Genomic DNA, 25,590 nt, shown 5'->3' on the forward strand with positions numbered 1-25,590 from the left:
GGGGGGAGATTCTTAGCATCCACTGGGGTATGTAGGGTTCTTTTTAGTCCTTACTCAGGAAACCCTTTTAACTTGGTTCAACCTATTGTTTGTCCGGCCTCATGTGAGCACAGAGCGCTTCAGAGGGAAGACCCTGCAGTGTATGGATTGAGAACATTAACTTTTTGTTGTTATTTTATTGTTTTTCTGTTCAATGTAAATGGATTATTTTTAGAGTAATTTTACGTTCACAGCGACGTTGAGGAGAAAATACACAGCATTCCCAGATACCCCCTGCCCACGCCATATGCACAGCCTTCGCCATTATCAACATCCTACACCAGAGTGGTACATTGGTTACAACTGATGAACCTACACTGACATGTCATTATCCCCCAAAGTCCACAGTTTACATTAGGGTTCCCTCTTGAGTTGTACATTCTATGGATTTTGACAGATGTATAGTGACATGCAGCCATCATTATGGTCTCATACAGGACACTGACCTAAAAATCCTCTGTGCTCTGCCTGTTCATCCCTCCCTCCCCCCCCAACCCCTGATTCTTTTTACTGTCTCCATAATTTTGCCTTTTTCAGAATGTCATATAGTTGGAATCATACAGTATGCAGCCTTCTCAGATTGGCTTCTTTCACTCAACAGTATGCATTTAAGCTTCCTCCAAGTCTTTTCATGGTTCGGTAGGTCATTTCTTTATAATGTTGAATAACATTCCATTGTTTGTATGGACCACAGCTTATTTATCTCTTCACCTGCTGAAGGACACCTTGGTTGCTTCCAGGTTTTGGCAATTATGAATAAAGCTGCTGTAAACATCCATGTGCAGTTTTCATGTGGACATAGGTTTTTGGCTCCTTTGGGTAAATGCCAAGGAGTACAGTTGCTGGATCGTTTGGTAAAAGTATGTTTAGTTTTGTAAGAAACTGCCAGACTGCCTTCCACACGGCTGTAGCGCTCTGCATTCCCACCAGCAATGGATGAGGGTTCTTGCTGCTCCGCATCCTTGTCAGCATTTGATATTGGCAAGCTCTGGATTTTGGCCATTCTGATAGGTACATTTTTGTTACTTTTTGATTTGGTGATTTCTTTCTTTCTCTCTCTTTTTTTTTTATTTGCGGTACGTGGGCCTCTCACTGCTGTGGCCTCTCCCGTTGCGGAGCACAGGCTCCGGACGCGCAGGCTCAGCAGCCATGGCTCACGGGCCCAGCCGCTCCACGGCATGTGGGATCCTCCCGGACCGGGGCACGAACCCGTGTCCCCTGCATCAGCAGGCGGACTCTCAACCACTGCGCCACCAGGGAAGCCCTTTTTTTTTAAAATTTATTTATTTTTGGCTGTGTTGGGTCTTGGTTACTGCACGCGGGCTTTCTCTAGTTGCGCTGAGTGGGGGCTACTCTTCAATGTGGTGCCCGGGCTTCTCACTGCGGGGGCTTCTCTTGTTGCGGAGCACGGGGTCTAGGTGCACGGGCTTCAGTAGTTGTGGCTCGCCGGCTCTAGAGCACAAGCTCAGTAGTTTTGGCACATGGGCTTAGTTGCTCCACGGCATGTGGGATCTTCCCGGACCAGGGGTCCAGCCCGTGTCCCCCGCATTGGCAGGTGGATTCTCAACCACTGCACCACCAGGGAAGCCCGCAAGTACAATTCATTAATACGTTTCATGACATAGACTAAGTTTGAAAACGTTGACTTTGAAGACAGGAAAGTTCAAGTCTGGGCTCTTTCCACTCAAGTTGTCTGCGTTTGGGTCAGCTACTTACCTCTGTAGACTTGAGTTTCCCCATTTGAACAACGAGGTCAAAACTTGGATCCATGAGGCTGTGGTGTGGATTCAACAAGATGAAATGCCTAACGCAGGCTCTACACGTGTTGAGTGTCTGTTAAAAAAAACCTCGCCAATTAGGAAATGCTGCTCCAGGCACTCTCTGTGCTCCTCTCAGACACAGTTACCCCCCTTTATTTGACCTGCACATCCCTGTCTCTGTTTCCAGGCCGTAGGCTTGGAATGTCCTTAATGCCATTTACCAAGGGTATTTTCTCTTCTGTTTAAGCAACTTCCGAAGTTGTTTTAAGAATGTGTCCTTAAATTATTGAAAACAAATTCTTCTTGAATTCTTGTCCAGTATTTGATCTTCCCTGAGGTTAAGTCTCAAAAGATGAATCTGTGCATCTTTGGATCTGTTCTCTGCTTCTCTTCCTTCTGTTTCCTCCCTCCCTCCCCGCTCCCTCCCTTCCCCTTCCCCTCCCCCTCCCTCCCTTCCCCTTCCCCTCCCCCTCCCTCCCTTCCCCTTCCCCTCCCCCTCCCTCCCTTCCCCTTCCCCTCCCCCTCCCTCCCTTCCCCTTCCCCTCCCCCTCCCTCCCTTCCCCTTCCCCCCCCCTCCCTCCCTTCCCCTTCCCCCTCCCCCTCCCCCTTCCCCTTCCCTTTCCCCCTCCCCTCCCTCCCTTCCCCTTCCCCCTCCCCCTCCCTCCCTTCCCCTTCCCCCTCCCCCTCCCTCCCTTCCCCTTCCCCTTCCCCTTCCCCCTCCCTCCCTTCCCCTTCCCCCTCCCTCCCTTCCCCTTCCCCCTCCCTCCCTTCCCCTTCCCCCTCCCTCCCTTCCCCTTCCCCCTCCCTCCCTTCCTTCCCCTTCCCCCTCCCCCTCCCTCCCTTCCTCTTTTCCTCTACCCCCAACGCCCTCCACCTCCCATTTCTCAGTGAATATTTATTGAGAACCTGCTAAGAGCCAGAGACCATGCTAGTTGCTGGGCGTATAAAATAATTCAGGTGGGCTCTCTGGCCCAGGGAGTGCACTTTCCAGCTGGGATGATGCATGTGGATGTGTGAGAACAGTACTGCATGGGGTTGGAGCTGCTCTGAGGGAGAAGGCTTGGTCCTTAGCCTTGCTCGTCCCTGTGTGATTTCATGTAACGGCTCAGGTTCCCTCCGCTGTTCACATCAGTGTTGGCTTTCTTGGGCCATGAGCTCCCTGGGAACAGAGATGAAGCCCCTTGTATGGCCAGGGCCTTCATACACGGCGATCAGAGAGTTATTCAGTGTGTAGATAACATAGGCCAGCAAGACGGTACGGCATGTATATACAAACTGCCAAAAGAAGAAATTTACATGCAGTTTGCAGATGAATGCCTTTCTTCATTGGTTTTTCCAGCTCCTGTCACATATAGAGAAACTTCGAACCTCAATGATAGATGATCTAAATGCAAGTAATGTATTCTACAAGAAAAGGATAGAAGAGCTAGGGCAGAGGCTCCAGGAGCAGAAGGAGCTGATCATCACTCAGAGACAACAGGTATTTTGGAGTATATATTGGCACCGTTTTTATGTAAACAGTGCAGTTTATCTAAGAACGTGTGTTTTTATTTTAGAGCACTTGTAAGTTGGATAAGATAAAGAAGATAGAATATTTTTTTCCCTGTGGTTGTCCGTATAAGTAAATAAAATAATTTTTAAAGGTATTTTAAAATACTGTAGAGCCATCAGATTTATTCAGTTAGAATTCAGAATAAACGTGAAGGTAGCTAAAATTTCTTTTGGTAATTCCTTACCAAAAGAAGCAGCTGAATCCAAATGCTGCTTTTATAAAACATTTGTCTCCATGTCATTAAAGTCCACATGTCCTGTGTCTGGAGGATTTAGTGAAAAGGTTCATTTACTGAGTACAGTATCTGTCCATTATCCAGTATGTCCCTGTCTAGTTCAAACATGGATCACTGAAAGACTATTCTTCTTTGCAGATTAAAGAGTTTACCAGTAAACCATTAAACAGTGTCAGTGAACCCAGAGGTAAGTGGACCAGGATCCCAGCGCTGGAGGCAAGGCGGGCCTCCCTAACCGTGTGCTGGACTTCAGAAGAATGTTGAGCCGCGATGGTTCATGAGTGCTAAGGTGTGCTAAGTGGTGCTAACCACAACCCAGAGAGTTGAAGAATTTTAAATACCTAAATTGTCATAGAATGGTCTCGTATCCTTTTTATCAGAATATCGTCATGCACATAATACATGCTTAGTAACTGTACCTCTGGATGGATGTGCAATAAGAGGCCTTATGATTAAAAGTACAGAGTCTGGGGGCAGACTGGGTTCAACTCCCATCTCTGGCGCTATGTAGCTTTGTGAGCCTCTGCCCCGGTTTCCTCAGCTCTAAAGCTGGAATATTAGTAGTAATTACGTCATAGGCTTGTTACAAGGATGAATGGGAGAACATGTGTAAAGAGCACCTGTTAAACACTCATGAGTGTTGGCTATCGTTATTAATATTAAACTCTTAATTATCCTAAAGTGCTATAGAGGCTTGCTGCATGATTCTGCATTGTGGTAGGCTGGGGTTAAGGGTTTGTTCTAAGTATAGTGGGGGGATATACAACCTACTGATGGTAGCAGTGATAGCCATCCATCTCCGTATCATTCAAGAGCTAGTCTAGAAGGGGGGCTGGGAGCCAGAAGTGCAGGGTCTCCCAATACAGCGTAAAGCTTGCCTTTTACCTGGTTTTCTTCCAAGTGATCCCAGTCTTGGTTCCTGTACATCTCAGGTTATTAAGGCATCTTTGTTTACTTGAGGGATGCCAACTGGGGATTGATAATGGGGGTTATGAGCTGGGTTTCCTCCCTGTCTCTGGGGACTATGGGAGATACGGGCATATCTCGGAAATATTGCAGGTTCAGTTCCAGACCACTGCAGTTAAGCCAATAATCACAATTAAGTGAGTCACACAAATTTTTTTGGTTTCCCAGTGCATAATAAAAGTTATGTTTATACTACACTGTAGTCTCTTAAGCGTACAATAGCATTATGTCTAAAAAAATACACATACATTAATTAAAAAATACTGTATTGCTAAAAATGCTAACCATCACCTGACAACGCAGGGTTGCCACAAACCTTCAATTGGTTACAAATGCAGCATCTTCGAAATACAATAAAGTGCAATAAGATGAGGTATGCCTGTACATTGACCTACACACTTGTTTCCCTCGTTTTGAGATAAAGGTTTGGGAAGGGTGGTGGTTCCCTATAACTTCTCTTGGAATAGTAAGAGTTCAGGTAGTGAGGAATAACTGTGTAATTACTTAGACAGCATACACATTTGAAAAATAATTTTAGAAAAAAGTTAGCTTTAAAAGATGTATGTTAAACATCTTTTTTTGGTAAGTCGCTATATGTTGGTAAAATTCATTGGTTTTTTGGGGGGGAAATATTAGGATATGCGCTAGCAAAATATAACCCATAGCGTGTGGTTTTTGTTATTAATTTACTTTTTTTTGTTATTTCAGGGAATCCTTTAACCTGGCAAACTTTTGAATCTAAGCCGACTACCCCAACTGTACCTAGTAAGTTTCTATAATAGGCTCAGGGTTCTAAAGATATTTTTAAAGTGCTAAACCCATACATAACTTCTACTTACTATTCTTAGAGACATTTCTTTGAACATCAGTGTGTTTGGAGATTATATAATGATCTATTTTGGTCCCCAGATTTGACCTAGTTCTACAACCCAATATTGTAAATATCCATGTGATTTTGTGGTGATTTGGGTTAGCCGTACCTGTTACCTTACTATTACCTTATTACCTTACCTGTTAACCTTATTCGCCTAATAAAGGAACAGCTAAAAGCTCTTCGGCAGCGCTGCAGTTTGTACTCTTGGATTTCCCAAGGTCATAACACTGTGACCACATGACTGTGTGTGGTGGCCACCACATTTTGGCATCACTGAGACCCAGTACTGCAGGGTTTGATGCGATGGTCCCACCAGTCACTCACTTGAAGTCAGCTCAGCACAGCTGTCTTCCGGAGCTGTCAGGATTTGGCCAGAATCCAAAAACACATAATCTCTACAGTTCAAAATGGACAGATTGTTTTCTTAATAATAAATAGTTGAAATATTTTTGTTTCCATTCAAGAAAGCATGCGTACAGGATCTGAATAACGGGGGAGAGGGCCTGCACCGAGGCCGGGCACTGAACAACCATTCATATGGGCCCAGGACTTGTGATGATGAAAGGACATTGATGAGCGCGTTTGGGCATGTGGCACAATTGACTGGAAAGGGCTAATTGTTTTAACTGCTCAGCTGCTTCTTGAGGCCTCTTGATGTTGATTCTGGAAGCTGAAGAGGTTGAGAGGTGCTCAGGAGGAGAGAGGGTAGTTTAAGTGCCAGGAGTAGAGCTGAGGGGAGAACAGAAGCATTTCAGAGAAGTATGGAAATTTAAAAGACACTCAATTATTATTGTTTATATTTTAATTATACTTAGCACAATATTGGAACAATAATGTATTCCAATAAAACTTTATTTACAAAAACAGGTAAGGGCTGGTATGTCCCACAGGCTGTAGTTTACCAAACCTGGATCTAGATTAGCAAGTTGTAAATGGGTTTGAAGGCCGTATTTCCAGAATTGTTAGCAGTTTACCCATAGTTAGGAGTTGAACACTTTCACACTAGCCATTGTAAAGACAAAATCGTATGCCTATAGGGTAGCTGAAGTTTGTGGCCAGTATTTTTTAGAATAGGATTAGAATTAAAGATCTATTCTAATAAGCTAGGGAAAGAGTCAGTAAACTAATAGATAAATAAATAAATAGTTGAGAGAGGAACCTCAGATAGGAATTGTCAAATATTGGAAGAGAGGCTGTAGAATCTAATTTTCTGAGATATTTTGAAGTACGGGGTGTTCAGTCTTACTTGAATCAGGTATACTCCTCTCTGAAGGCTGTGGCTGAATTAATGCCTTCTCACGGTGTCTTCCAGCCCAGTGATTGGGGTAGTCTTTTTAATTGGTTTATTGTACATGAATATTCATAGCAGCATTATTCATAATAGCTAAAAAGTGGAAACAACCCAAACGTCCATCAACTAATGAAAAGATAAATAAAACGTTGTCTGTCCATACAGTGGAACATTATTTGGCCATAAAAGTACATGCTGATGTTGACACATGCTACAACATGGATGAACCTTGAAAACATGATGCTAAGTTAAAGAAGCCGATTACAGAGGACCACATATTTCATTGTATGATTCCATTTCTATGAAAGGACCAGAATAGGCGAATCCATAGAGACAGAAAGTAGATCAGTGATTGCCAGGGGCTGGGGGGAGGGAGAGATGGGGCTAATAGATACGGGTATTTTTGGGAGGTGTACATGTGGTGAGAATGTTCAAGAATTAGATAGTGGTTATGGCTGTACAACTCTGTGACTGTATTTTTTTTAATTTAATTGAAGTATAGTTGACTTACAATGTTGTGTTTAATTTCTGCTGTACAGCAAAGTTACTCAGTTATACATAAATATTCTTTTTCATATTCTTTTCCATTATGGATTATCACAGGGTATTGGATATAGTTAGTTCCCTGTGCTATACAGTACGACCTTGTTGTTTATCCATCCTATGTATATAATAGTTTGCCTCTTTGACTATGTTAAAACCCACTGAATTGTATATTTTAAGAGGGTGAATTATATTTCAATAGGCTGTTATTTAGAAATCGGTTTAGGTGAGTCGGTAATATCTTTGTCTTTTGTCCCTCATCGTCTGTATATATCTTGACTAATTTGACGAATATTTGGTTATCATCATGTTCAGGTGCTGACGCTATAATTACAGAACGCTGTGAGCTTTTTCTTTTTATGCTTTTTCAGTGAGTGCCCCAGCCCCACAGACTTTGGATGCTAAGTCAAGTCTAACAATGGCACATGGTAAGTTTCAGCAACGCCTCAGCGTTTTATGTACAGTTTCCACCCTGAGTTAGGTAACTTATTAACTGAAAGTGCTTCTGTGTGGGGTAATTATGCAAACAAAACGTTTTGGTGAATGCAAAACAGTTCATGAAACTGCAGTCTTCCTATGTAATGTTACTGTGAACTGATCATACCCACCAGTCGTAAAGTATAAAATGTATCTACTGCTGGGCTCACAGGTACAGATTTTAACTCTGGGTAGTACTTGGATCATTTATGATATTTGGGGGAAAGTCATAGGTATTGGGTAAGAGGATGACTTTCTACTAGACCAGCCAACCAGCACATGCCACAGGGCATATGTGACTGTTTTTATAACTTTCAATGTGGCAGCAAGTCACCTTTTTTAAACAAACAGTTTCAGTGATTGGTTGGAAAAAAAGCTAGAAAAGACATGTGATGGAAACCAAAAGAAAAAAGTAGGAACCACTGGATGAAACTGCTACCAGGATCCAGTTCTTGGCCCAGGCCACAGACTGATAATTGTTACTAACATGATCCAGTAGACAGGGTGAATATTTATAGACATGTTTTATTTTTATACAGCTAAGGTGCTAACAGTTTTTATAGTATCTTTTTCATATATTGTTTTCCTAAGGTCTGCTGTATATTAAATGAATTAGGATGGGAGGGGGCCACCTTTTTCCTGTCTTACCTGCAAATGCTTCTGGAATCTAATGATTACTTCATTCCACTTTTCTTTTTAGCCTGTTAGTTAGGACTTAAATCCATGGTCAGTCGAGTTGGACTTTTTTGTTTTCATAAATAATTTGCTCCATATATCATGGCCTTTTGTAATTATCGTTTTTACTCACTGACTGACTCATAAAGTGTTTATTGCCCCTTATTTTTTTCCTAAGATCATTTCAGGTGGATCGGTTCCCTTTGGCATGTGTTTATAATACGTACTGCATAAATTCTTCACATATTGGATGTTATTATTTACAAGTGTTTAGAACATGCAGGGTTTTTTCCTTTGAACCAGGAACAGAGATAAAATGTATGTTTGACCTGTAGAAATTTCTTTAATATTGAAGATATGAGAAAATTATCTCCGGCAATTATTCTCTATTCATTTTATTTATGTCAGGTCTAAAGTCTCTCTGTTGCCTCCTTTTTGAAGGTTGATTTTTTTTCCACTCTTTTTGAGATTCTGTTCCCATATAGGTCCATTACAGAGTATTGAATAGAGTTCCCTGTGCTGTTCAGTAGTAGGGTTGATTTTTACAAGGCATTGCTGGCTACTTCTTTTTTGTACCTCAACACGTGTTTTCGTTTCTTTTGTTTCCCACCTTGTTCTTGTGAGCCTCCTATCTGGCATTACACGAGGGCCATATTTTCTTCATTTTATATTTTTGGTACCCGATAAAGGACGCATACAGTAGGCATGTAATGCTCTCTGGGGCTGATTCCAGGGTCCTGACAAATCTGTCAGTCCTAGAGCACTGTGTCCTGTGTGGACCCTGGCCTGAATCAGCCATGCCCCCTTGCTGGCATCTGTTGGGATTGAAATGCTCGTTTTAAATGCCAGCCAGACCTGGCACGAGGCCCACAACCCTTGGATTGGGATCAAAGCTGATTTGTGAGCATCTCAATGGGCAGGGGCAGAGGAGGAGGCTTGGTGGCGGCCCACTGCCTGGCCACCCCCAGCTGTGGCAGCTTCCCCGGGTGCTGGGGGGCAGGGGCACAGGGAGGGTTGGTCACGTATCGCACAGCATTAATTAGCCCAACTTCCTCTCTGTCTTTCCCTTTGTTCTATCTCAAAGCTTGATGAGGTCCTTTACCATGAAAAATCTCATGATTACTCACCGGCTGAGGTTGGGTTCCCTGAGACGCAGACTCTGGGCTGGAGGTTTGCGGGTGCTATCTGGGCAATGCTCTCAGACAACACCTGTGAGAGAAGCAGGGTTGGGCGTTAAAGGGATGTTGATCCCAGATGCAGCTGCAGCGGAGGCCTCAGCAGGTCTGACCAGGAGCTTTAGAGCTGGGGTGGGCACTTTGGAATTTTCCTGGATTGAGGCCGTCAGTTATAAGACATGGGTTGCCCCAGGGAGGGGGCACGCTCCTTTCAGCTGAGACAAAGCAAAAAGTAGAAGCAAAAGGTGGCAGGAAAGCACTGGATGTGAGTTATTGGTGCAGACGAATTGTTTGGCTGAGCATAGAGTATGCAAAAGAGATTTGAGGGGCTTCCCTGGTGGCACAGTGGTTGAGAGTCCGCCTGCCAATGCAGGGGACATGGACATGTGTTCGTGCCCCGGTCCGGGAAGATCCCACATGCTGCGGAGCGGCTGGCCCCGTGAGCCATGGCCGCTGAGGCTGCGCGTCCGGAGCCTGTGCTCCGCAACAGGAGAGGCCACAACAGTGCGAGGCCCGCGTACCACAAAAAAAAAAAAAAAAAAAAAGAGATTTGAGGGACAGGCTGGTTCAGGTTGTTCACGGCAACCACTGAGTGCTGGGCTGAAGCTGTTTGGGTCGTCCTTGTGGCATTTTGTAGCTGCTGAATGTTCTGAGGCTGAGCATGGCAGGATTGGAGAGCTGGGCTGCAGGAAGCTTAGCCTGACCGATGCGTTCAAAGAACCTGAGCTGGGAGATCACTTGGGTATGTTAGAAATAGTCTAAGAGATTCCTCACCTAAGAATCGGGATGTGGTGATGAAACAGAAGGAAGTGGACGTAACAGCTGTTCCATGGGATTGGTGGAAAGGCTGTGCAAGTGATTGGGGGCCGAAGGTGAGAGAAGGCTCAGAACATGATGAGCTCAGGTACTGGGTGGACGGTGGTGCCATTCAGAAAATTCCGGAAGATAAACCCAGCAGCACCAGTAGGGAAGCACTGGGGCTTCATGGCCAAGAGTCTGGAGTTTGGAAGCAGACAGTCTGGTTTCACGGTTGACTCATGAAACTGTAGGGGCCTAGGTTTCCTTACCTGCCAAACGGGGAGAAGAGTCTTGGCTACTTCAGTGGGCTGCAATACGCGCAGAATGAAGCAAGGCCTTTGGAGCAAAAGCCAGTGAGCAAGCACTGGCTAACCGTTAGCTTCTAGGGTAGGGGTGATGAGGTCCAACAGAGTCAGCCACTGGAGAGAGGGCTTGGTGAAAGTCTGGGAGTTTTTCTTCTGGAGGTAATGGTGGGAGACAGACATAAGGATTTTTCTGGAGGCCTTTGGCAAGTTCGGAGGGGAAACTCAAGCCCCCAAGAGTTTCAGCTCTCACCCTGGAGATCTCAGCTCGGGGCAGGAACTGGAGGCTGGACCTGTGGCTTATAAAGCATGAGAATGGTAGGCCTTCCCTCCCAGTTTGGGACGTCAGTCTGCTTTGGGAGCTGGGGTCTGGTCAACCTCACTTCCTCAGCCTTTATTATTATAGGAGCCCAGGTTCGGGAATCTGCCCCTCCTCCGCCCTCTGCATCGCTGCAGGAAATGTCAGGTTTTGACAATTAATCCTGACTCAAGAGACATAAGTCATAGGATTATCCCTGTAATATAATGATAATAAAAGCCTATGATGATTTTGTAAATTTTATAAAACTTTTCCTCATAACTTTATTCTTGTCATTTTCATAAAGTACAATAAAATATAAACCATGTGAATTAAAAAAATGAGATCAGCTTAATCCTCCTAAAACCTGTTTTCAGCAGTTCAAACTAGTAGAATAGTCTGTTTGTATAACTTTATTTTTTAAATTTTTAAATTTTTTATTGAGGTATAGTTGACATATAACATATTAATTTCAGGGGTACGATATAATGATTTGACATTTGTATATGTTGCAAAATGATCAGCACAATAAGTCTAGGGCTTCCCTGGTGGCGCAGTGGTTGAGAGTCCGCCTGCCGATGCAGGGGACGCGGGTTTGCGCCCCGGTCCGGGAAGATCCCACATGCCGTGGAGCGGCTGGGCCTGTGAGCCATGGCCGCTGAGCCTGCACGTCTGGAGCCTGTGCTCCGCAACGGGAGAGGCCACGGCAGTGAGAGGCCCGCGTACCGCAAAAAAATAAGTCTAGTTAACATCCCTTGCCACACATAGGTACACATTTTTTTTCTTTATTTGTATAACTTTAAAATCTTGATGCTGAATAACAAATATGAAAGCACCTTTTTGATGTTCAACAGTTGTGTTACATGGATGGAATTACATGCTCCTTTGTGGGGCCATGTTTACATTTCAAAATTAAAGTGGACTCCTATTTACTAATAGGCTGTGTTCCAAAAGTTCATTTGAAAGTAGTTTAAAATGCATTTCTCCCATACAGTCAATGTCAGATATGTTGAGTAGATTGCTGAACAAGCTGTAAGAGCCTATTTTTAAACACCTAAATATAATACGTATTTATTTGTATATTCCTATTATATGTGTGTGTGTGTATATTTGTATATGCCTAAAATAGAGTATCAGAAACACCCTTTAGTAAATTAAAAGCCAGACCTTCAAAGTAGGAGGTAGTAAATCCGAGGTGATACGTGCAAAGCTCTTAGGTCTGTGCCTGGCAGCCCGGTGAGCACTCAGGAATTGTTGCTCTCATTAGCCTCCCCACTCGCCCACCCTGGGGTCTGGTGGCAGGATGAAATGACCCCCGTTTTGTGGGAGCAGGTGGAGAGCTCTCTGGGCAGGTGCCCCATGTCAGTCTCCAGGCTGAAGATGAGGGGCCCAGGCACCTCCTAAGTCAGACTTTTGGTTGCATTTCATTCTGTGCCTAATGCCTGACTGCTGTGGTTAGTTAGACCTTCAGCCAAAACCTGGAGAACCAAGAAGGAGCTTTCCCTCTGTTGATCGGATGGGGTTTGCTTTATCTGTGCTGCCTGCGGGTTTCCTTGTGTGGGCACAGTGACATTTCCCTGGGAAGTCACCCAGAGGCCTCATCTCCGCCGGCCACTGTTCTGGGGTGGGATTGGGAAAAGCCCATCTTCGTTTCTCATCTCCTCACCTTCACCCTGGTGACTCTCTGGGAGCAGAACTAGGTCTTGAAACGTGGTTTAGGGACACGAAGGTGTATAAGAATGGGTCTTGGTCCTACTGCTGACCCCAGGATACCTCTCCTTGCCCTTTTACCATTCTGGTCCTTCCACTTAAAGACCCTGGGGCTGGCAAGAAGTGGGAATCCCAAGGCCCTGGGAATTTTTAATGTTTTTATCTTTGGAAATTGAATATTTTCAATAATTTTCTATCTAGCCACCTGGTCAAGATACAAGGAAAATATTTTTAGGGATAAGTGAAGGAGATCTTTTGCAGTTGTGTTCTTGTGCCTTAAAAAAATCATGTCTGGCACTAAGTTGATGAGGAATAAATTTTAACTTTATTATTTAAAATGTAATTTCCTGAGAGTGGAGTTAACAGAAAATACGTAGCAAGGGAAGATACTATGGAAAGGCGACCAGCTTTAACTGGCTGCCTTAATATTTTTTTCCCAGTAAATTCTTGCTATTTTAGGCATGGTTAAAATACTGTGGAACGATATCTTTCAAAATTGTTTGAAAGGAACTAATTTTACTTTGCTGTCGTCCTATTTGTACTATTCTTATTTTTCCTCATTAATAGAACAGGCATTCTCATCGCACATACTGGAACCAATAGAAGAACTTTCAGAGGAAGAAAAAGGTAACAAAGAGGGGTTATATCTGCATCAATCACATTTAGATGCGAAAACCCAAGCCTTGGAAGTATGGTTCAGTGGTTTTTATGGTAGTGTATCAAAATTAGGGAAGACATTTAGGTTTGGATTACATTTTCAATCTACATGTACTATTCTGTCATCCTATTCCCCCAATGTGCTGTTATATTTTTCCCCCACTTTACTGTTTCTTAACATATGAATAAGAAATTTCCTGTGCCAGTGAACTTGAAAAAAAATTTTAAGCCTTTATGTCAATGCAGAGATTTTTTGATCAGATGACAAGTCAACACAGTTGTGTGCCAGATTATACAAAAATATTCATATCACAGTAGTTATTTCTCATGCCCTGAATCTATGAAATGAATAGGTGAAGTGCCCATTTCAAAAATTGATTTTAATAACAAGGAAGGCATAATGCCTAAGCCCTGAATGTGGAATATTTACATGCAGAATATCTTAATGGCAGAATTTGGGAGCTGTTACAGGTTTGGGGAGATAATTAAGATTATTACTGCTTTCTCATCTTATTTGGTAGTAATAATAAAACTTATTTTCTACCAACTAATCTTTGAAGTTTATGAATATTTACATTATTAAGAATATTTTCTAATGCTAGATTTATCCTAAAACAATTATGTTCGAATCAGTTTATCATAATTTTCTCCTTAGTAATAATAATGCTTTACCATATTTCGCTTCTTTAGGAGAAAGCAAATTGTTAATATTTACATAGGCTCTGGTTTTGTCATTTTTGTTAGGAAGAGAAGTAAAATTATATGTTCTAGTATGTAAATTCCTGATATTTGTTATAACTGCTTATGTGTTCTCTAGACAGTTTCCAGTTGTTTTGTTTGTTTGTTTGTACAAGGCTACAAATTGAGAAGGGACTACATCAGGCATATCTATAACATCTACATGATGTGTATTTTCATTTTACTTGCATGTAACATGCTTTCTCTCTCCTACATAAGTATCATTTATTGATGTCTGAAACACAAAATCCCTTATTCTCAGAAGAATCTATGAAATGTATCAGGAGGTTCATAGATAGGGTCCAAAATTTTGAAACTGGAATCGCAAGTCATGTAGTTCACACTCATTTAAAAATGAGTCAGCTGGTTTCCAAGAGGAATCCTGATTTGTCCATCATCCCCATTTCAGTTCCAGGTTTCACCCACTGCATATTCTGCCTGTGTTTCTTTTAGAAGTCTACCTAGACCATGTAAGGCATGAGTTAGGGATCGTTGACAGCAAACACCATCATCGGCTGTTGCCACATTTAGGGAACTGCGTTGGGAAAGAAAATAATCTTTGCTACCCTCCACGCGTTCAGACACAGCTCTGGTGAGGGACGAGAAAGTGCTGAGGACCGCTGAGAACAGCCAAGTCCCAGCGCACTGTCACAGAAACCAGTGACCGCATCTTTCTGGTGCCTCCGTGGAGCCAGCATGATTGATTGCCATCAATAAATTCCTCAGCTTGTGCCAACATTTGCAGACAAAGGCCTGTGCAGATAAATCTTAGCAATGGTTTGCAAAAACAGTACAACTTTTTACCAGGAAGTAACTCATATGAGACTGTTTCTTCATCCTTACTTTCTGACAGTTGTGTTGAGACAGACTTGATCTTGCCGTTCTGTAAGATGTTAGAATGTGAGGGCCAGGAGGGATCTTAGGGGCTATTTTATTTTTCAGAAACTTGAAATATGGGGGGATTAGGAGCTTACTCCAGGTCGTCGAGTTTAATTAGTGACAGTGCTGGAACTAAAGTCCCGGTTTTCTGTTTTCCGTAGTTTAATGCAAAGAACAAAGAGATGGAGGAAGGCAAACTGGTCCGGCCTTTGCAGGACTGGCTGGGTCGCCTTTGGGGAAGTCTCTTTACCTCTGGTTTTAGAGTCCTCCTGTGAATAATGAGGAGATGGAGTACTAGATGATCAAGTCCCCTCCAAGTCAGAAATTCTGTTGTGTTTTGCTTCGTTTTGCTTTTTGTGCATTTGTTTTGTTTTTTACTACTTGCTTTGCGCTACAATTATTTGCTTACCATAAATGGTGTGTTGTAAGTCTGATGTAACTGATCACACGTGTGCGTTAGTCTGGCCATCTGCTTGGGCATGCTTTAAAATTTTTAATTGGAGGAAATGCTGATCTCTAGAATATTTTGTCTTGTTGATCTTGGTGAGCAGTACGTGCTTTATTTAAAATCTTCAGCTCTGATTGTCTTTCAAGTAATTCATTTCACCTTTACATGAAAACTTTATTATTATTTTTTCCTATCCACTCTACCTTCTTTCTCTCGCTTCTGTCGGCCAGCCCCAGCCTTGTAAGAGTTCTTCCTATCAAGGGTTTTCTAATTATTCACAAATGGCTTTCCAAAGCAAGCACAAACAGGTAAAGGGAATTTGAGGACAGAGGGAAATGTTTAATCTTCCGTCATATGGGGGAACTTGGAAATCAAAATGAACTTTTCTTCGGGGGTTGAGGGTTGAGGTTGACTGGTTGAGACCAGTCAGCAAATGAATTCAGTTACTGCCATCAAAGGCCTTGCAACTCTTCTAGACTGGCAAATCCATCTGGGCATCACTTGACCCCTGTATGTGGCCCCATGTCCCAGAGCCTGTCTTCAAGCTGTACTTCTGTGTCATTGCTTATATCTGAGATGCTGGCCAAAGAATTTTCTTTGCCTAATTGGGGTGGGAGGTGCATCTATTTCCATGGTAGCTCCATGACTTCCAGGTTCTCTCCTGGTACGTCCTTTTACTTTTAGCCCCAGACAGTTGCAGACTTGATGGCCAACCAGCAGCCAAAGCCAGTGACAGCTGTGGCTGCAGCTAAGCCCTCTAGATTCTGATGGATTCAGTTCCTAGGACAGAAGTGTTTGTGTGTGTGTGGTTTCAGAATAGTGGAAAAACATTGGTGGTAAAACAACAGCATGAATGCTGACAGTATAAAGTTTAAGATTACTTCTGATTTTTATTCATATAGAATCACATAAAATTTCATAATTTTGATTTAGCAAGCCACCGAAGCAAAGTATAGAAGAGCATCATCATGCAGGATTTTCCCTCCTATTTAATGTACAAATAGCAATTTGACCAGTTTTGCCTTCAGCAAAACTGTTAATTAACGAACAGAAATATTCTTTACTACTGGACTTGACTAGTATTTAGAAAACATCTTAACCAAAGGGCATATTTTCAAGATCTGCAAATCCACATGCCATCAGAACCTAAAAATTCCATCTGCTGAGGTGGATAAGACCACGGAACAATGGAGTATCTGTGAGGACCTGCCTGCAGCCCCAGACCTAGGCAGTGGCATCTGGTGCCCCCTCCTTTGGGCGAAGTTCTTTTGTTAGGAGAATAGACTTCAAATGATAATAGTACCATTGTCACATTCTCCCAGATCTGCCTTTGGATGTTCACGAAGGGTCTCAACTACCCAGCACTGAGTCTGTTTCCTTGAGGCTTCAGTTTCCTTTGACATAAGGACTCAGTTCTTCAAGGTCGTTGTAATCATGCCCCTTTCTCCAAACCCTCTTAAACTAGATGTTTTTTTTGGTAGGGAATAAAAGGAATAAGGAAAGGAACATTAGGAGAATCTGGCCTGTTATTTTTCTTTGTTTTTAATTATAGGTTGTTTTAAGGAAAATATACTTTTCCTAAGACTTTATTTAATTTCGTTTTCATTTTGGTAAGTATTTTGAGAGGCATTATAATCTTCACGTTTTGAAATTTTATGTGAACTTAACCTCCACTAAATTTATTATATAAAAACTTAATTATTTAAAAGACATAGGGCTTTTTCTTCATTAAATGATACCTAAACTCTAACTGAATTTAGGAGTAATGAATTCTTGAGGAAGTAGTAAGAATAATTTTAGGATTAAACATTAAACTTCTAAGTAAGTTTTTTCGACTTTGCTTCTCTAGAGACCTATTTCTCACATTATTTTCTAGCTATAATTTGATTAAGTGATCAAGAAAGTCTTTAAAGATACTGAAGTTTTGAAGCAGACTTAAGGTAGTTTTTTTTTTTTTTAAATAGCATTACTTGGGGCTTCCCTGGTGGCGCAGTGGTTGAGAGTCCGCCTGCCAATGCAGGGGACGTGGGTTCGTGCGCCGGTCCGGGAAGATGCTACATGCCGCGGAGCGGCTGGGCCCGTGAGCCATGGCCGCTGAGCCTGCACGTCCGGAGCCTGTGCTCTGCAACGGGAGAGGCCACAACAGTGAGAGGCCCTCGTACCACACACACACACAAAAATATATATATATATATATATATATATATAGCATCACTTGACTATTTTTATTTTTTTAACATCTTTATTGGAGTATAATTGCTTTACAGTGGTGTATTAATTTCTGCTATATAACAAAGTGAATCAGATATACATATATCCCCATAAGGTAGTTTTAAAAGCTGCAGTACTTAAGCATTATATATTGTGCTGAATGACTAAACTATTCAAAAACTTTAAAACATTCCAAATGCTTGCTTGCTGTTTTGAAGTTGTGTTTTGCCATCTCCTGCTTAGAGGTTTAATGTATTTGTTTAATTCCTTTTTAATATGTTATAAAAACTTATTTCAGGAAAGGAAAATGAACAGAAATTAAATAACAAGATACATTTAAGGAAAACTTTGAAGAATAACCCTTCCCTCACTAAGGAAATAAGAACAGTCTTGGAGCAGAGTTTGGTGGAGAAACTGGAAACCTTGGGGATTAGTGCAGTAAGTTCACCCACTTTGGGGATATTTGCTGTTTTGTTTTGTCTTGTTTGGCTGTACCGCGTGGCTTGCGGGATCTTAGTTCCCCGATCAGGGATCGAACCCGGGCCATGGCAGTGAAAGCGCGGAGTCCTAACCAGTGGACTGACAGGGAATTCCCTATTTTGTTTTCTAAATAAGAAAGGATCAGAGAAGAGAAGAAGGCATGTCAGTTCTGTCACATATGGAGATCGGAGGCTAATGTGACATGATGCATTAAACACTTCAGCTGGCATTCACTGGGTGCCTGGCACCTTTCAGAGAGCTTTCCAGATAGTAACTCATTTAAACATAGAAACTAATCTCTTAGGTAGGTGACAATATCATCTGTATTTTACAGAGAGGTGAAGTAACTTGCTTCAGGTCACATGTTCGTGATGAAGGAGCCAGGGTTTGCATCCAGGCAGTTGCAGGGCTGCTTACATTCTGATGTTAACTCCGAATTACTGCCTGTTACAAAATCAGCACTTAAGCTACCCTTATTAAATGAATGGATGAATGAATTGTATTTCACGTTGTTGCCAGATTGAATCGTTCTGTACATCATGTTATGTATACTCTTTGCTTTTTACATTTTTCATCACATACATAAAATACACAAACTTAATTGAACAACCTGAATTTATATACCTGTGTGTGTGTATACATCACATGTGCATATATGTATGTGTATGCAAAAGTATGTATGTGCATGGAATGTGCACAGATATGTGCACATGTACATGTGTGCATAACGTACATGCAATGCATGTATGTTTATGTGTGGCTATGTGTATGCAGGTCTGTGTATTTGCACGTGTGTGGATATTGTGTATACGTGTGTGTGCACAAATCTGTGTATGTATATATGTATACGTGTATATACACATGTGCATGCATTTGTATGTATCTGAATGTATGTGTGTGTATACACATATACGTGTGTATACAGATTTGTATGTATGTGGGGGGGGGGTGTGTGTATGATCTGAACCACCACCCAGATTAAGAAAGAGATCCATCATTGCCAATACCCTAGAAGACTCTCTTTTGCTTTCCTTAGTCAATATAACTCCGTACTCCCCAGCCAGAGGTAATGGCTATTCTGACTTAGTTTTTTTTTTGTTCTTGAACTTTATAGGAGTGGCATCCTACACTGTGTTTTATTTTGCGTCACTTCTTTTGCTTATGATTTTTCCTGTAAGATTCATACTTACTGTTTCATTTAGCAGTAGTTTGTGGTATAGTATTCCATTGAATGAATATACAACATTTTCTCTATTCTCCTGTTGATGGACATTTGGATTTTCAGTTTTGGGCTCTTTTTGGCCATTACATTCTTGTGTATGTCTTTTGGTGGACATAGGCATTCCTTTCTCTTGGCTGTGTATTTAGGAATGAAATTGCTGAGTGTAAGAGTATACATGTTTAATTTTAATAGGTGTAGCCAAATAATTTTCCAAAGTGTAAAAGTTTACACTTTCCCTATCAGTGTGTGAGAGTTCCAGTTCCAGTCTGCATATGGTTTTTGGGTTATATATTTTATTTGGAACATTTCCTTTTATCCTAAGATTATAAAAACACGCTATATTTTTTTCCAATGCTTACATAGTTTTTTTGTTTGTTTACTTTTTTTGTCTATCTGGGCTTTAACAATTAAGTTTGGAAACAATGAGTTAGAGATCTAACCTTATTTCCAGTTGGATCAGTTGTCTCAATATCTTTCGTTGAGTAATCCACCCTTTCCTCGTTTGTTCGATATAGCAGTTTTATCATATAGGACATTTTATGTACATTTGGATTTATTTTTGGACTTTCAACGGTTCTGCCCTTTCAGCTATTTTTTCTATTCCTTTGCTAACACCATACTGGTTTAATTTTAGTAACTTTGTCCTGTACCTTAGTATCTGTTATAGGTCATGCCTTTTTCATTAGTCTTATTTCAAAAGTTTCTTGGCAGTTCTTCCATATTTTGTTTTCCAGTGAACTTTAGAAAGAGCTGCTGCAGTTCCAGAATAACCCCTGTGGGGATTCTTATTGGACATGCCTTAAATTTTGTGTATTATTTAGGAAGAACTGACATTTGTACAGTATTGGGTCTTGCCATCCAGCTGCAGGGTACAGGAAGACATATTGAACACCTGCTCACACAAACAGATGGTAGATCCATAATGACAGATTGTAGGATGTGAAATGAAGGAAAAGTAGAGGGGAATGAATAACTGAGGTCAGAGAAAACTTCTTGGAGGTAGCAGTTGATCTGATGATGGAGATTTCTGTCCCCTGGGCAACTGGGTGGGTGGTGGAGCCGCTTCCTGGGATGGGGAAGACTGAGGGGAATGGTGGAGAGGAGATGGGAGTGTGTGTGTGACACTGATATTGAATAAATGAATAAATAGCTCTTTAACTGGTTTTCTTCTGTCTAGATACCCTTCAAATCCAAAAGAATTTTCTCAAATCACCTCTTAAATTATGGCATTTTCCTAATTGAAAACCTCTGAGGATTTTCGCTTATCTGTGGAATAACCAACCTTTAAGCTTTTCATTTTGGCATCAGTCTCCTTTTCTGCTCTCCTCACCCATTCCTCTGTAGCATTAACCACTAGACATGCCTTGACTGTTTCCCATTGCCTGCCTTTCCCACAAGGTGATCCCACCCATCTGGAACACTCCCTCTTTCTACTTGTTTCACTCCACCCATCCTTCAGGCACAACCCAGCCTCCCCCTTAAGGCTTCTTGGCCCAGTGGGGCCTCTGACAGCCCCTCTCCCTTAATTCCTTTAGCCCTTGTGGACTCATTCAGTCCTTGTCACACACCTTGCACTGTTGGTTAATCAGTCACACACACGCCTTCCATGCATTTGGTCCTGGCCCCTACAGCCCCGTACCTTAGCCAGTCACGTACAATCATACACGTTATGTGTCCCACTGCCCCGTGAGCTCCTTTTGGGACCGGGACCAGGTGTTATATGTCAGGGCATCCCTCACCTTACATGCAGCAGTAAGGACAAAAGGTTGGCATGGTTAATGCTGACAAATGTCCATGAAATGAAACACATCCCAGGATAATTGATTAACTTAACATTTTATTCCTTCAGGATATACGTGGTATTCCAAGTGACCACTTGAATAGAGTGCTAAGAACCGTAGAATCAGCAAGACATGAGCGAGAAAGACAAATACCTAACATTCAGCAAATTCGTGAATTCCTTGAACATCAGGTCAGCCGTAAAACTGAGGAGAGAACACTACTGTCCACAGGTAAGCCTGCTACCAACTGCCATTTCATTTCTGCAGATGGGAGCAAAATAGAACAACCATTTCATAATTTTCAATGGTTCACAAACCTTGGAACTTAATTGGCAACTCTATTATTGTTTGAACCATGAAATGTTGGGTCTTAGATTATGTTTTTTACATTAAAAACCCCCTGTAGTGTGGAGTCTAGACCCTTGAGACAGGCTTGTTCGTTTCAGTGCCAGCATAGACAGTATTGTAGTATTTTATTCTGCTTTTCACGTCATGGAGACTCACGAATGACACTATTCCAGACAGGTACAGTGCTTCTCAAGTGGACACCCTTTCAACTGGAGAAATACCCAAAGCAATACATCTTCCTCTCAAAAGCAGACAGTTGGTTAGACAAAAACCTGTTTTTACCGATAGGACATCTGTTCCAAAGTGAGTATTTTCAAGCCTAAAATTTTTTTATTAACGTTCGTCTCAGTCAGCTCGGGCCGCCATAACAAACTACCATAGACTGGGTGGCTTAAACAACAGAAATTTATTCTCTCACACTTCTGGAGGCTGGAAGTTTGAGATCAGGGTGCTGGCACAGTCAGGTTCTGGTGAGGTTTCTCTTCCAGGACCCACAGATGGCCATCCTCTCACTGTGTCCTTACATGCCAGGGAAAGCAAGAGAGCCCTGGTCTCTCTTCGTCTTCTTATAAGGACACTAATTTCTTCATGTGGGCCCCATCCTCATAACCTCATCGAAACCTAATCACCCCATCTCCAGATACCATCACACTGAGGGTTAGGGCTTCAACATATGAATTTTAGGGGGCCACAAACATTCAGCCCACAGCAATGTTTGACCCAACAGAGAATCACACTTGGAATGCTTACCCATCTCTCGTTGTCTCAGGGAGAGTTGCCGCTGCTCACCCTTTAATAAAGCAAAAAATCACCAATTCCTTACAAATATATATATATATATATATTTTTTTTTTTTTTTTTTTTTTTTTTTTTTGGTATGCGGGCCTCTCACTGTTGTGGCCTTTCCCACCGCGGAGCACAGGCCCTGGACGCGCAGGCTCAGCAGCCATGGCCCACGAAATCTGTTTTAAATTACATTATTCACTTACACCAGAAATATTTTTCTCTTGCTTTTAGAGTTAAAAAAAATATCACAGAAGATCATTTTCCCAGAAAGTCTTCAACTGTTGCGTGAGTACTGAGGGAGCAGGGGGTGGTGATGTTTAAAAATTCTTTTCACTGAACATTTCTTTCATTGTAAATTAGTATGTTCGTTGTGGTTCACTAGAGCCGTAATTAGTACACATCATATTTAATCTGTGATTCCTTTGTTACATCTTTGTTTCTTTATCAGATATTACCTGGGTCAACAGTACTTATCCCGTGTGGCCTCCATTAACAAGTGGGACCACACCTGAGTCATTTCTGTTATTTTTTTTCCCCCAACTGCCCACCTCCCGCCCGGTGTCTAGTAATGTTCGATAAATGCGTGATGTTGCTTTTTAATGTCTGGATCCGTGATAGTGTAGCCGGATGATATTTTAGTGTTCTAGCTCCTTGTGGAAGTTGATAATGGCCCTAGACCTTACTCTTTTAGGCTCTCTTATGATACTAAGAACCCTAGCTCAGTCATTCCTTAACTGTGTGACACTGATTCAGTGGCTTGCCTGTTAAAAAGGCTCTGTTTTCTTATCTGTAATATGGGACGATGCTACCTTTTTCACAGGATAGTTCTACAAATTAAATGAGAACATATGAAAAGGGCTCAGCCTCAGTACTTGGCCCATGTGGGTACTCAATAAATTGTAGGTATATTATTGTTATTAATTGAGTAAAACTAATTTTATAATAATTGAATTCATCATCATTGACTTGTTCTGGCAATATTGATGCTTTATTTCTTCATTAAGCCATTTTGTATATATACTAGAGACAGAATAAATATATTAAAGACAGTGTAAATAATAATTCAGCCTTCAAAAGTACTTTTCATGTACATAATCTCATGGGAAGAGCCTTATTTCATGGGATGTAGTGTAACTGAACGTTGTATGGAATTTAGGTGCTCAATGAATTTTTTTTTTTTTTTTTTTTTTTTTTTTTGCGGTACGCGGGCCTCTCACTGTTGTGGCCCCTCCCGTTGCGGAGCACAGGCTCCGGACGCACAGGCTCAGCAGCCATGGCTCACGGGCCCAGCCGCTCCATGGCATGTGGGATCTTCCTAGACTGGGGCACGAACCCACGTCCCCTGCATCGGCAGGCGGACTCTCAACCACTGCGCCACCAGGGAAGCCCTCAATGAATATTTTTTAAATGAGTGAATACCACTCTGAATTTCTGTTTCACTTTAAAATGGGGTGATAATTCACGTGATGATACGAATGAGATTACGTATTTATGTAAAAGTCCTTTGTAGGGTGCCGGGTAAAGGTAAGCCATAAGTAGTGACACTATTTTAAAAGATGACATTGTTTTATTGCAAAAATATTTTTTTCCACTGTGAAATATTTTTCTTAGGTGTGTAAAAACCAATATTAAGAATATACAGATTTGGGCTTCAAGGAGTAATGTCCTAACTTCAGCACATTTTGGTAAATACGCCATGTGGCTGGCAGGTCTGGATTTGAAATGACTCTTCAGCCCTTTGTGGCCCTGGCTGCCATCTTGTTCTGTGGCTACATGGGTGTCTATTATGCTCTCTGGAGAAAATTCCCACTGCTTTAAGGGACACATGGTAAATCCTGAAACTTAGGGAAACAGCGTCCCCTATTTGGGTTTTGATTTATTTAGGACCCCTCCCTTCAGTTCAGAGGAAGAGCTGGATGATGAGGACCTCATCCAGGCCTGTGTCTCACCAGACTTACTTCCTGTGCTGTCATCTAAAAGCAACAAGAGTAGCTTTGGAAGGAACACCGTCAAAAGTGACACTGACTGGACTGAGGGAAGTGAAGTTGAGGACTCTGCTATTTCTCCCAAGCCCACAGGTAAGCCTTTGTTATTGAAAACCCCTCTGGAAATTTTGTTTAGGACAGTGGTTCTCACCTGGGGGCACCAAGCACTGGGGAGTCTGAGCTGAGAAAGTGCCTGAGGAAAGGATGGGGCTAATCCAAAAGCTGCTGCCGCCTAAAGAAAATGGACAGGGCTTAGCAGGTAATTGATATTCAAGTGGAAGGAGAGGAAGGGGTTGGGGACGCCTGGATGTATTCGTAACAAATATAAGGGCTGCTGAAACAAACTACCACATACTCTGTGGCTTAAACTACAGAAACTTACTGACAGGAGCTGGAAGGCCAAAATCAAGGTGGCAAGGTTGGTTCTTTTTGAGGGCTGTGAGGAGAGGATCTAGTCTGTGCTTCTGTTCTTGGCTTGTGGATGGCTATCTCCTCCCTGTGTCTGGTCACACTGACTTTCTCTGGGTGTGCATCTATGTCCAAATTTTCTGCTTTTGTAAGGGCACCAGTCGTATTGGATTAGGGTCCACCCTAATGACCTCACCTTAACTTGATTCTCTCTTTAAAGGTCCTACCTCCAAATAAGGTCACATTCTGAGGTAATGGGGGTAAGGACTTCAACATATGCATTTGGGACACGATTCAGCCCCTAACACTGGGTGACCTTGAGACTGCCTCACTGAAATTAAAGTTTCTGACCATGTACTTGAATGAGACCATCCTTCTCTGATTTAAACGTTTTATTCTTCTAGTCTAGAGGAGCATGATTTCTTTAAAGGAAGTATTTGCAAAGCTTAGACTCTCTCAAATTGTTTGTAAGGCTATTTTGGAACTGAAGATAAATATAATTTTTTTTTAACTTCACCTATTTTCTGTGGCTCCTATAGGAACCTCCATTAAAACATTAACTGGAAAAGTTGAAAAGACAGTTTCAGATCACAGAAGTGTGAATAAGCCGGTTGGTGGGCTTAATGTTGCTGAGGCGTTCATCAAAAAATCACAAAAAGAAGATCTAAAGGTGATATCACTTTTACTTGCTAAGCACACACAAATTCATCTTTTAATGAATATACCTTAATAATTGTATTTTTTACAGTGAAATGTAAAACAAATATAATTAGTTAGTATAGTAGAGGTTGAGATTTTTACATTGTCTTGTTTTCAGTATCGTATTTCTTCCTATTCCATAGAGGATCAAAGATAGTGAAAGGATAACTGGTAATGATGTCCTATGCTTATCAAGTTTTACAGGTTTTCACAATCCTGTCACGTGTATTATTTGACGTTTGCAGATATTAGG

General features: G+C 41.9%; 1 protein-coding gene across 1 annotated transcript in view; it reads left to right on the forward strand.

The window, feature by feature from the left end:
• The window catches only part of DZIP1 (DAZ interacting zinc finger protein 1), an 82,871-nt gene that overhangs the window by 52,577 nt on the left and 4,704 nt on the right, over window positions 1-25,590 (forward strand). The window contains exons 12-22 of the mRNA XM_089899812.1: window positions 3,139-3,279; window positions 3,725-3,773; window positions 5,261-5,317; window positions 7,632-7,688; window positions 13,263-13,322; window positions 17,927-18,066; window positions 21,180-21,342; window positions 21,633-21,762; window positions 22,477-22,530; window positions 24,130-24,323; window positions 25,178-25,308. Of these exons, the coding sequence (XP_089755938.1) occupies window positions 3,139-3,279; window positions 3,725-3,773; window positions 5,261-5,317; window positions 7,632-7,688; window positions 13,263-13,322; window positions 17,927-18,066; window positions 21,180-21,342; window positions 21,633-21,762; window positions 22,477-22,530; window positions 24,130-24,323; window positions 25,178-25,308 (1,176 nt within the window). The remainder of the gene's footprint in view (window positions 1-3,138; window positions 3,280-3,724; window positions 3,774-5,260; window positions 5,318-7,631; window positions 7,689-13,262; window positions 13,323-17,926; window positions 18,067-21,179; window positions 21,343-21,632; window positions 21,763-22,476; window positions 22,531-24,129; window positions 24,324-25,177; window positions 25,309-25,590) is intronic.

The sequence above is a fragment of the Delphinapterus leucas genome, chromosome 18 (assembly GCF_059928025.1).
Source record: "Delphinapterus leucas isolate spDelLeu-1000000601 "Yukka" chromosome 18, BTC_Dleu_Yukka2, whole genome shotgun sequence".
Taxonomy (NCBI): Eukaryota; Metazoa; Chordata; class Mammalia; order Artiodactyla; family Monodontidae; genus Delphinapterus; species Delphinapterus leucas.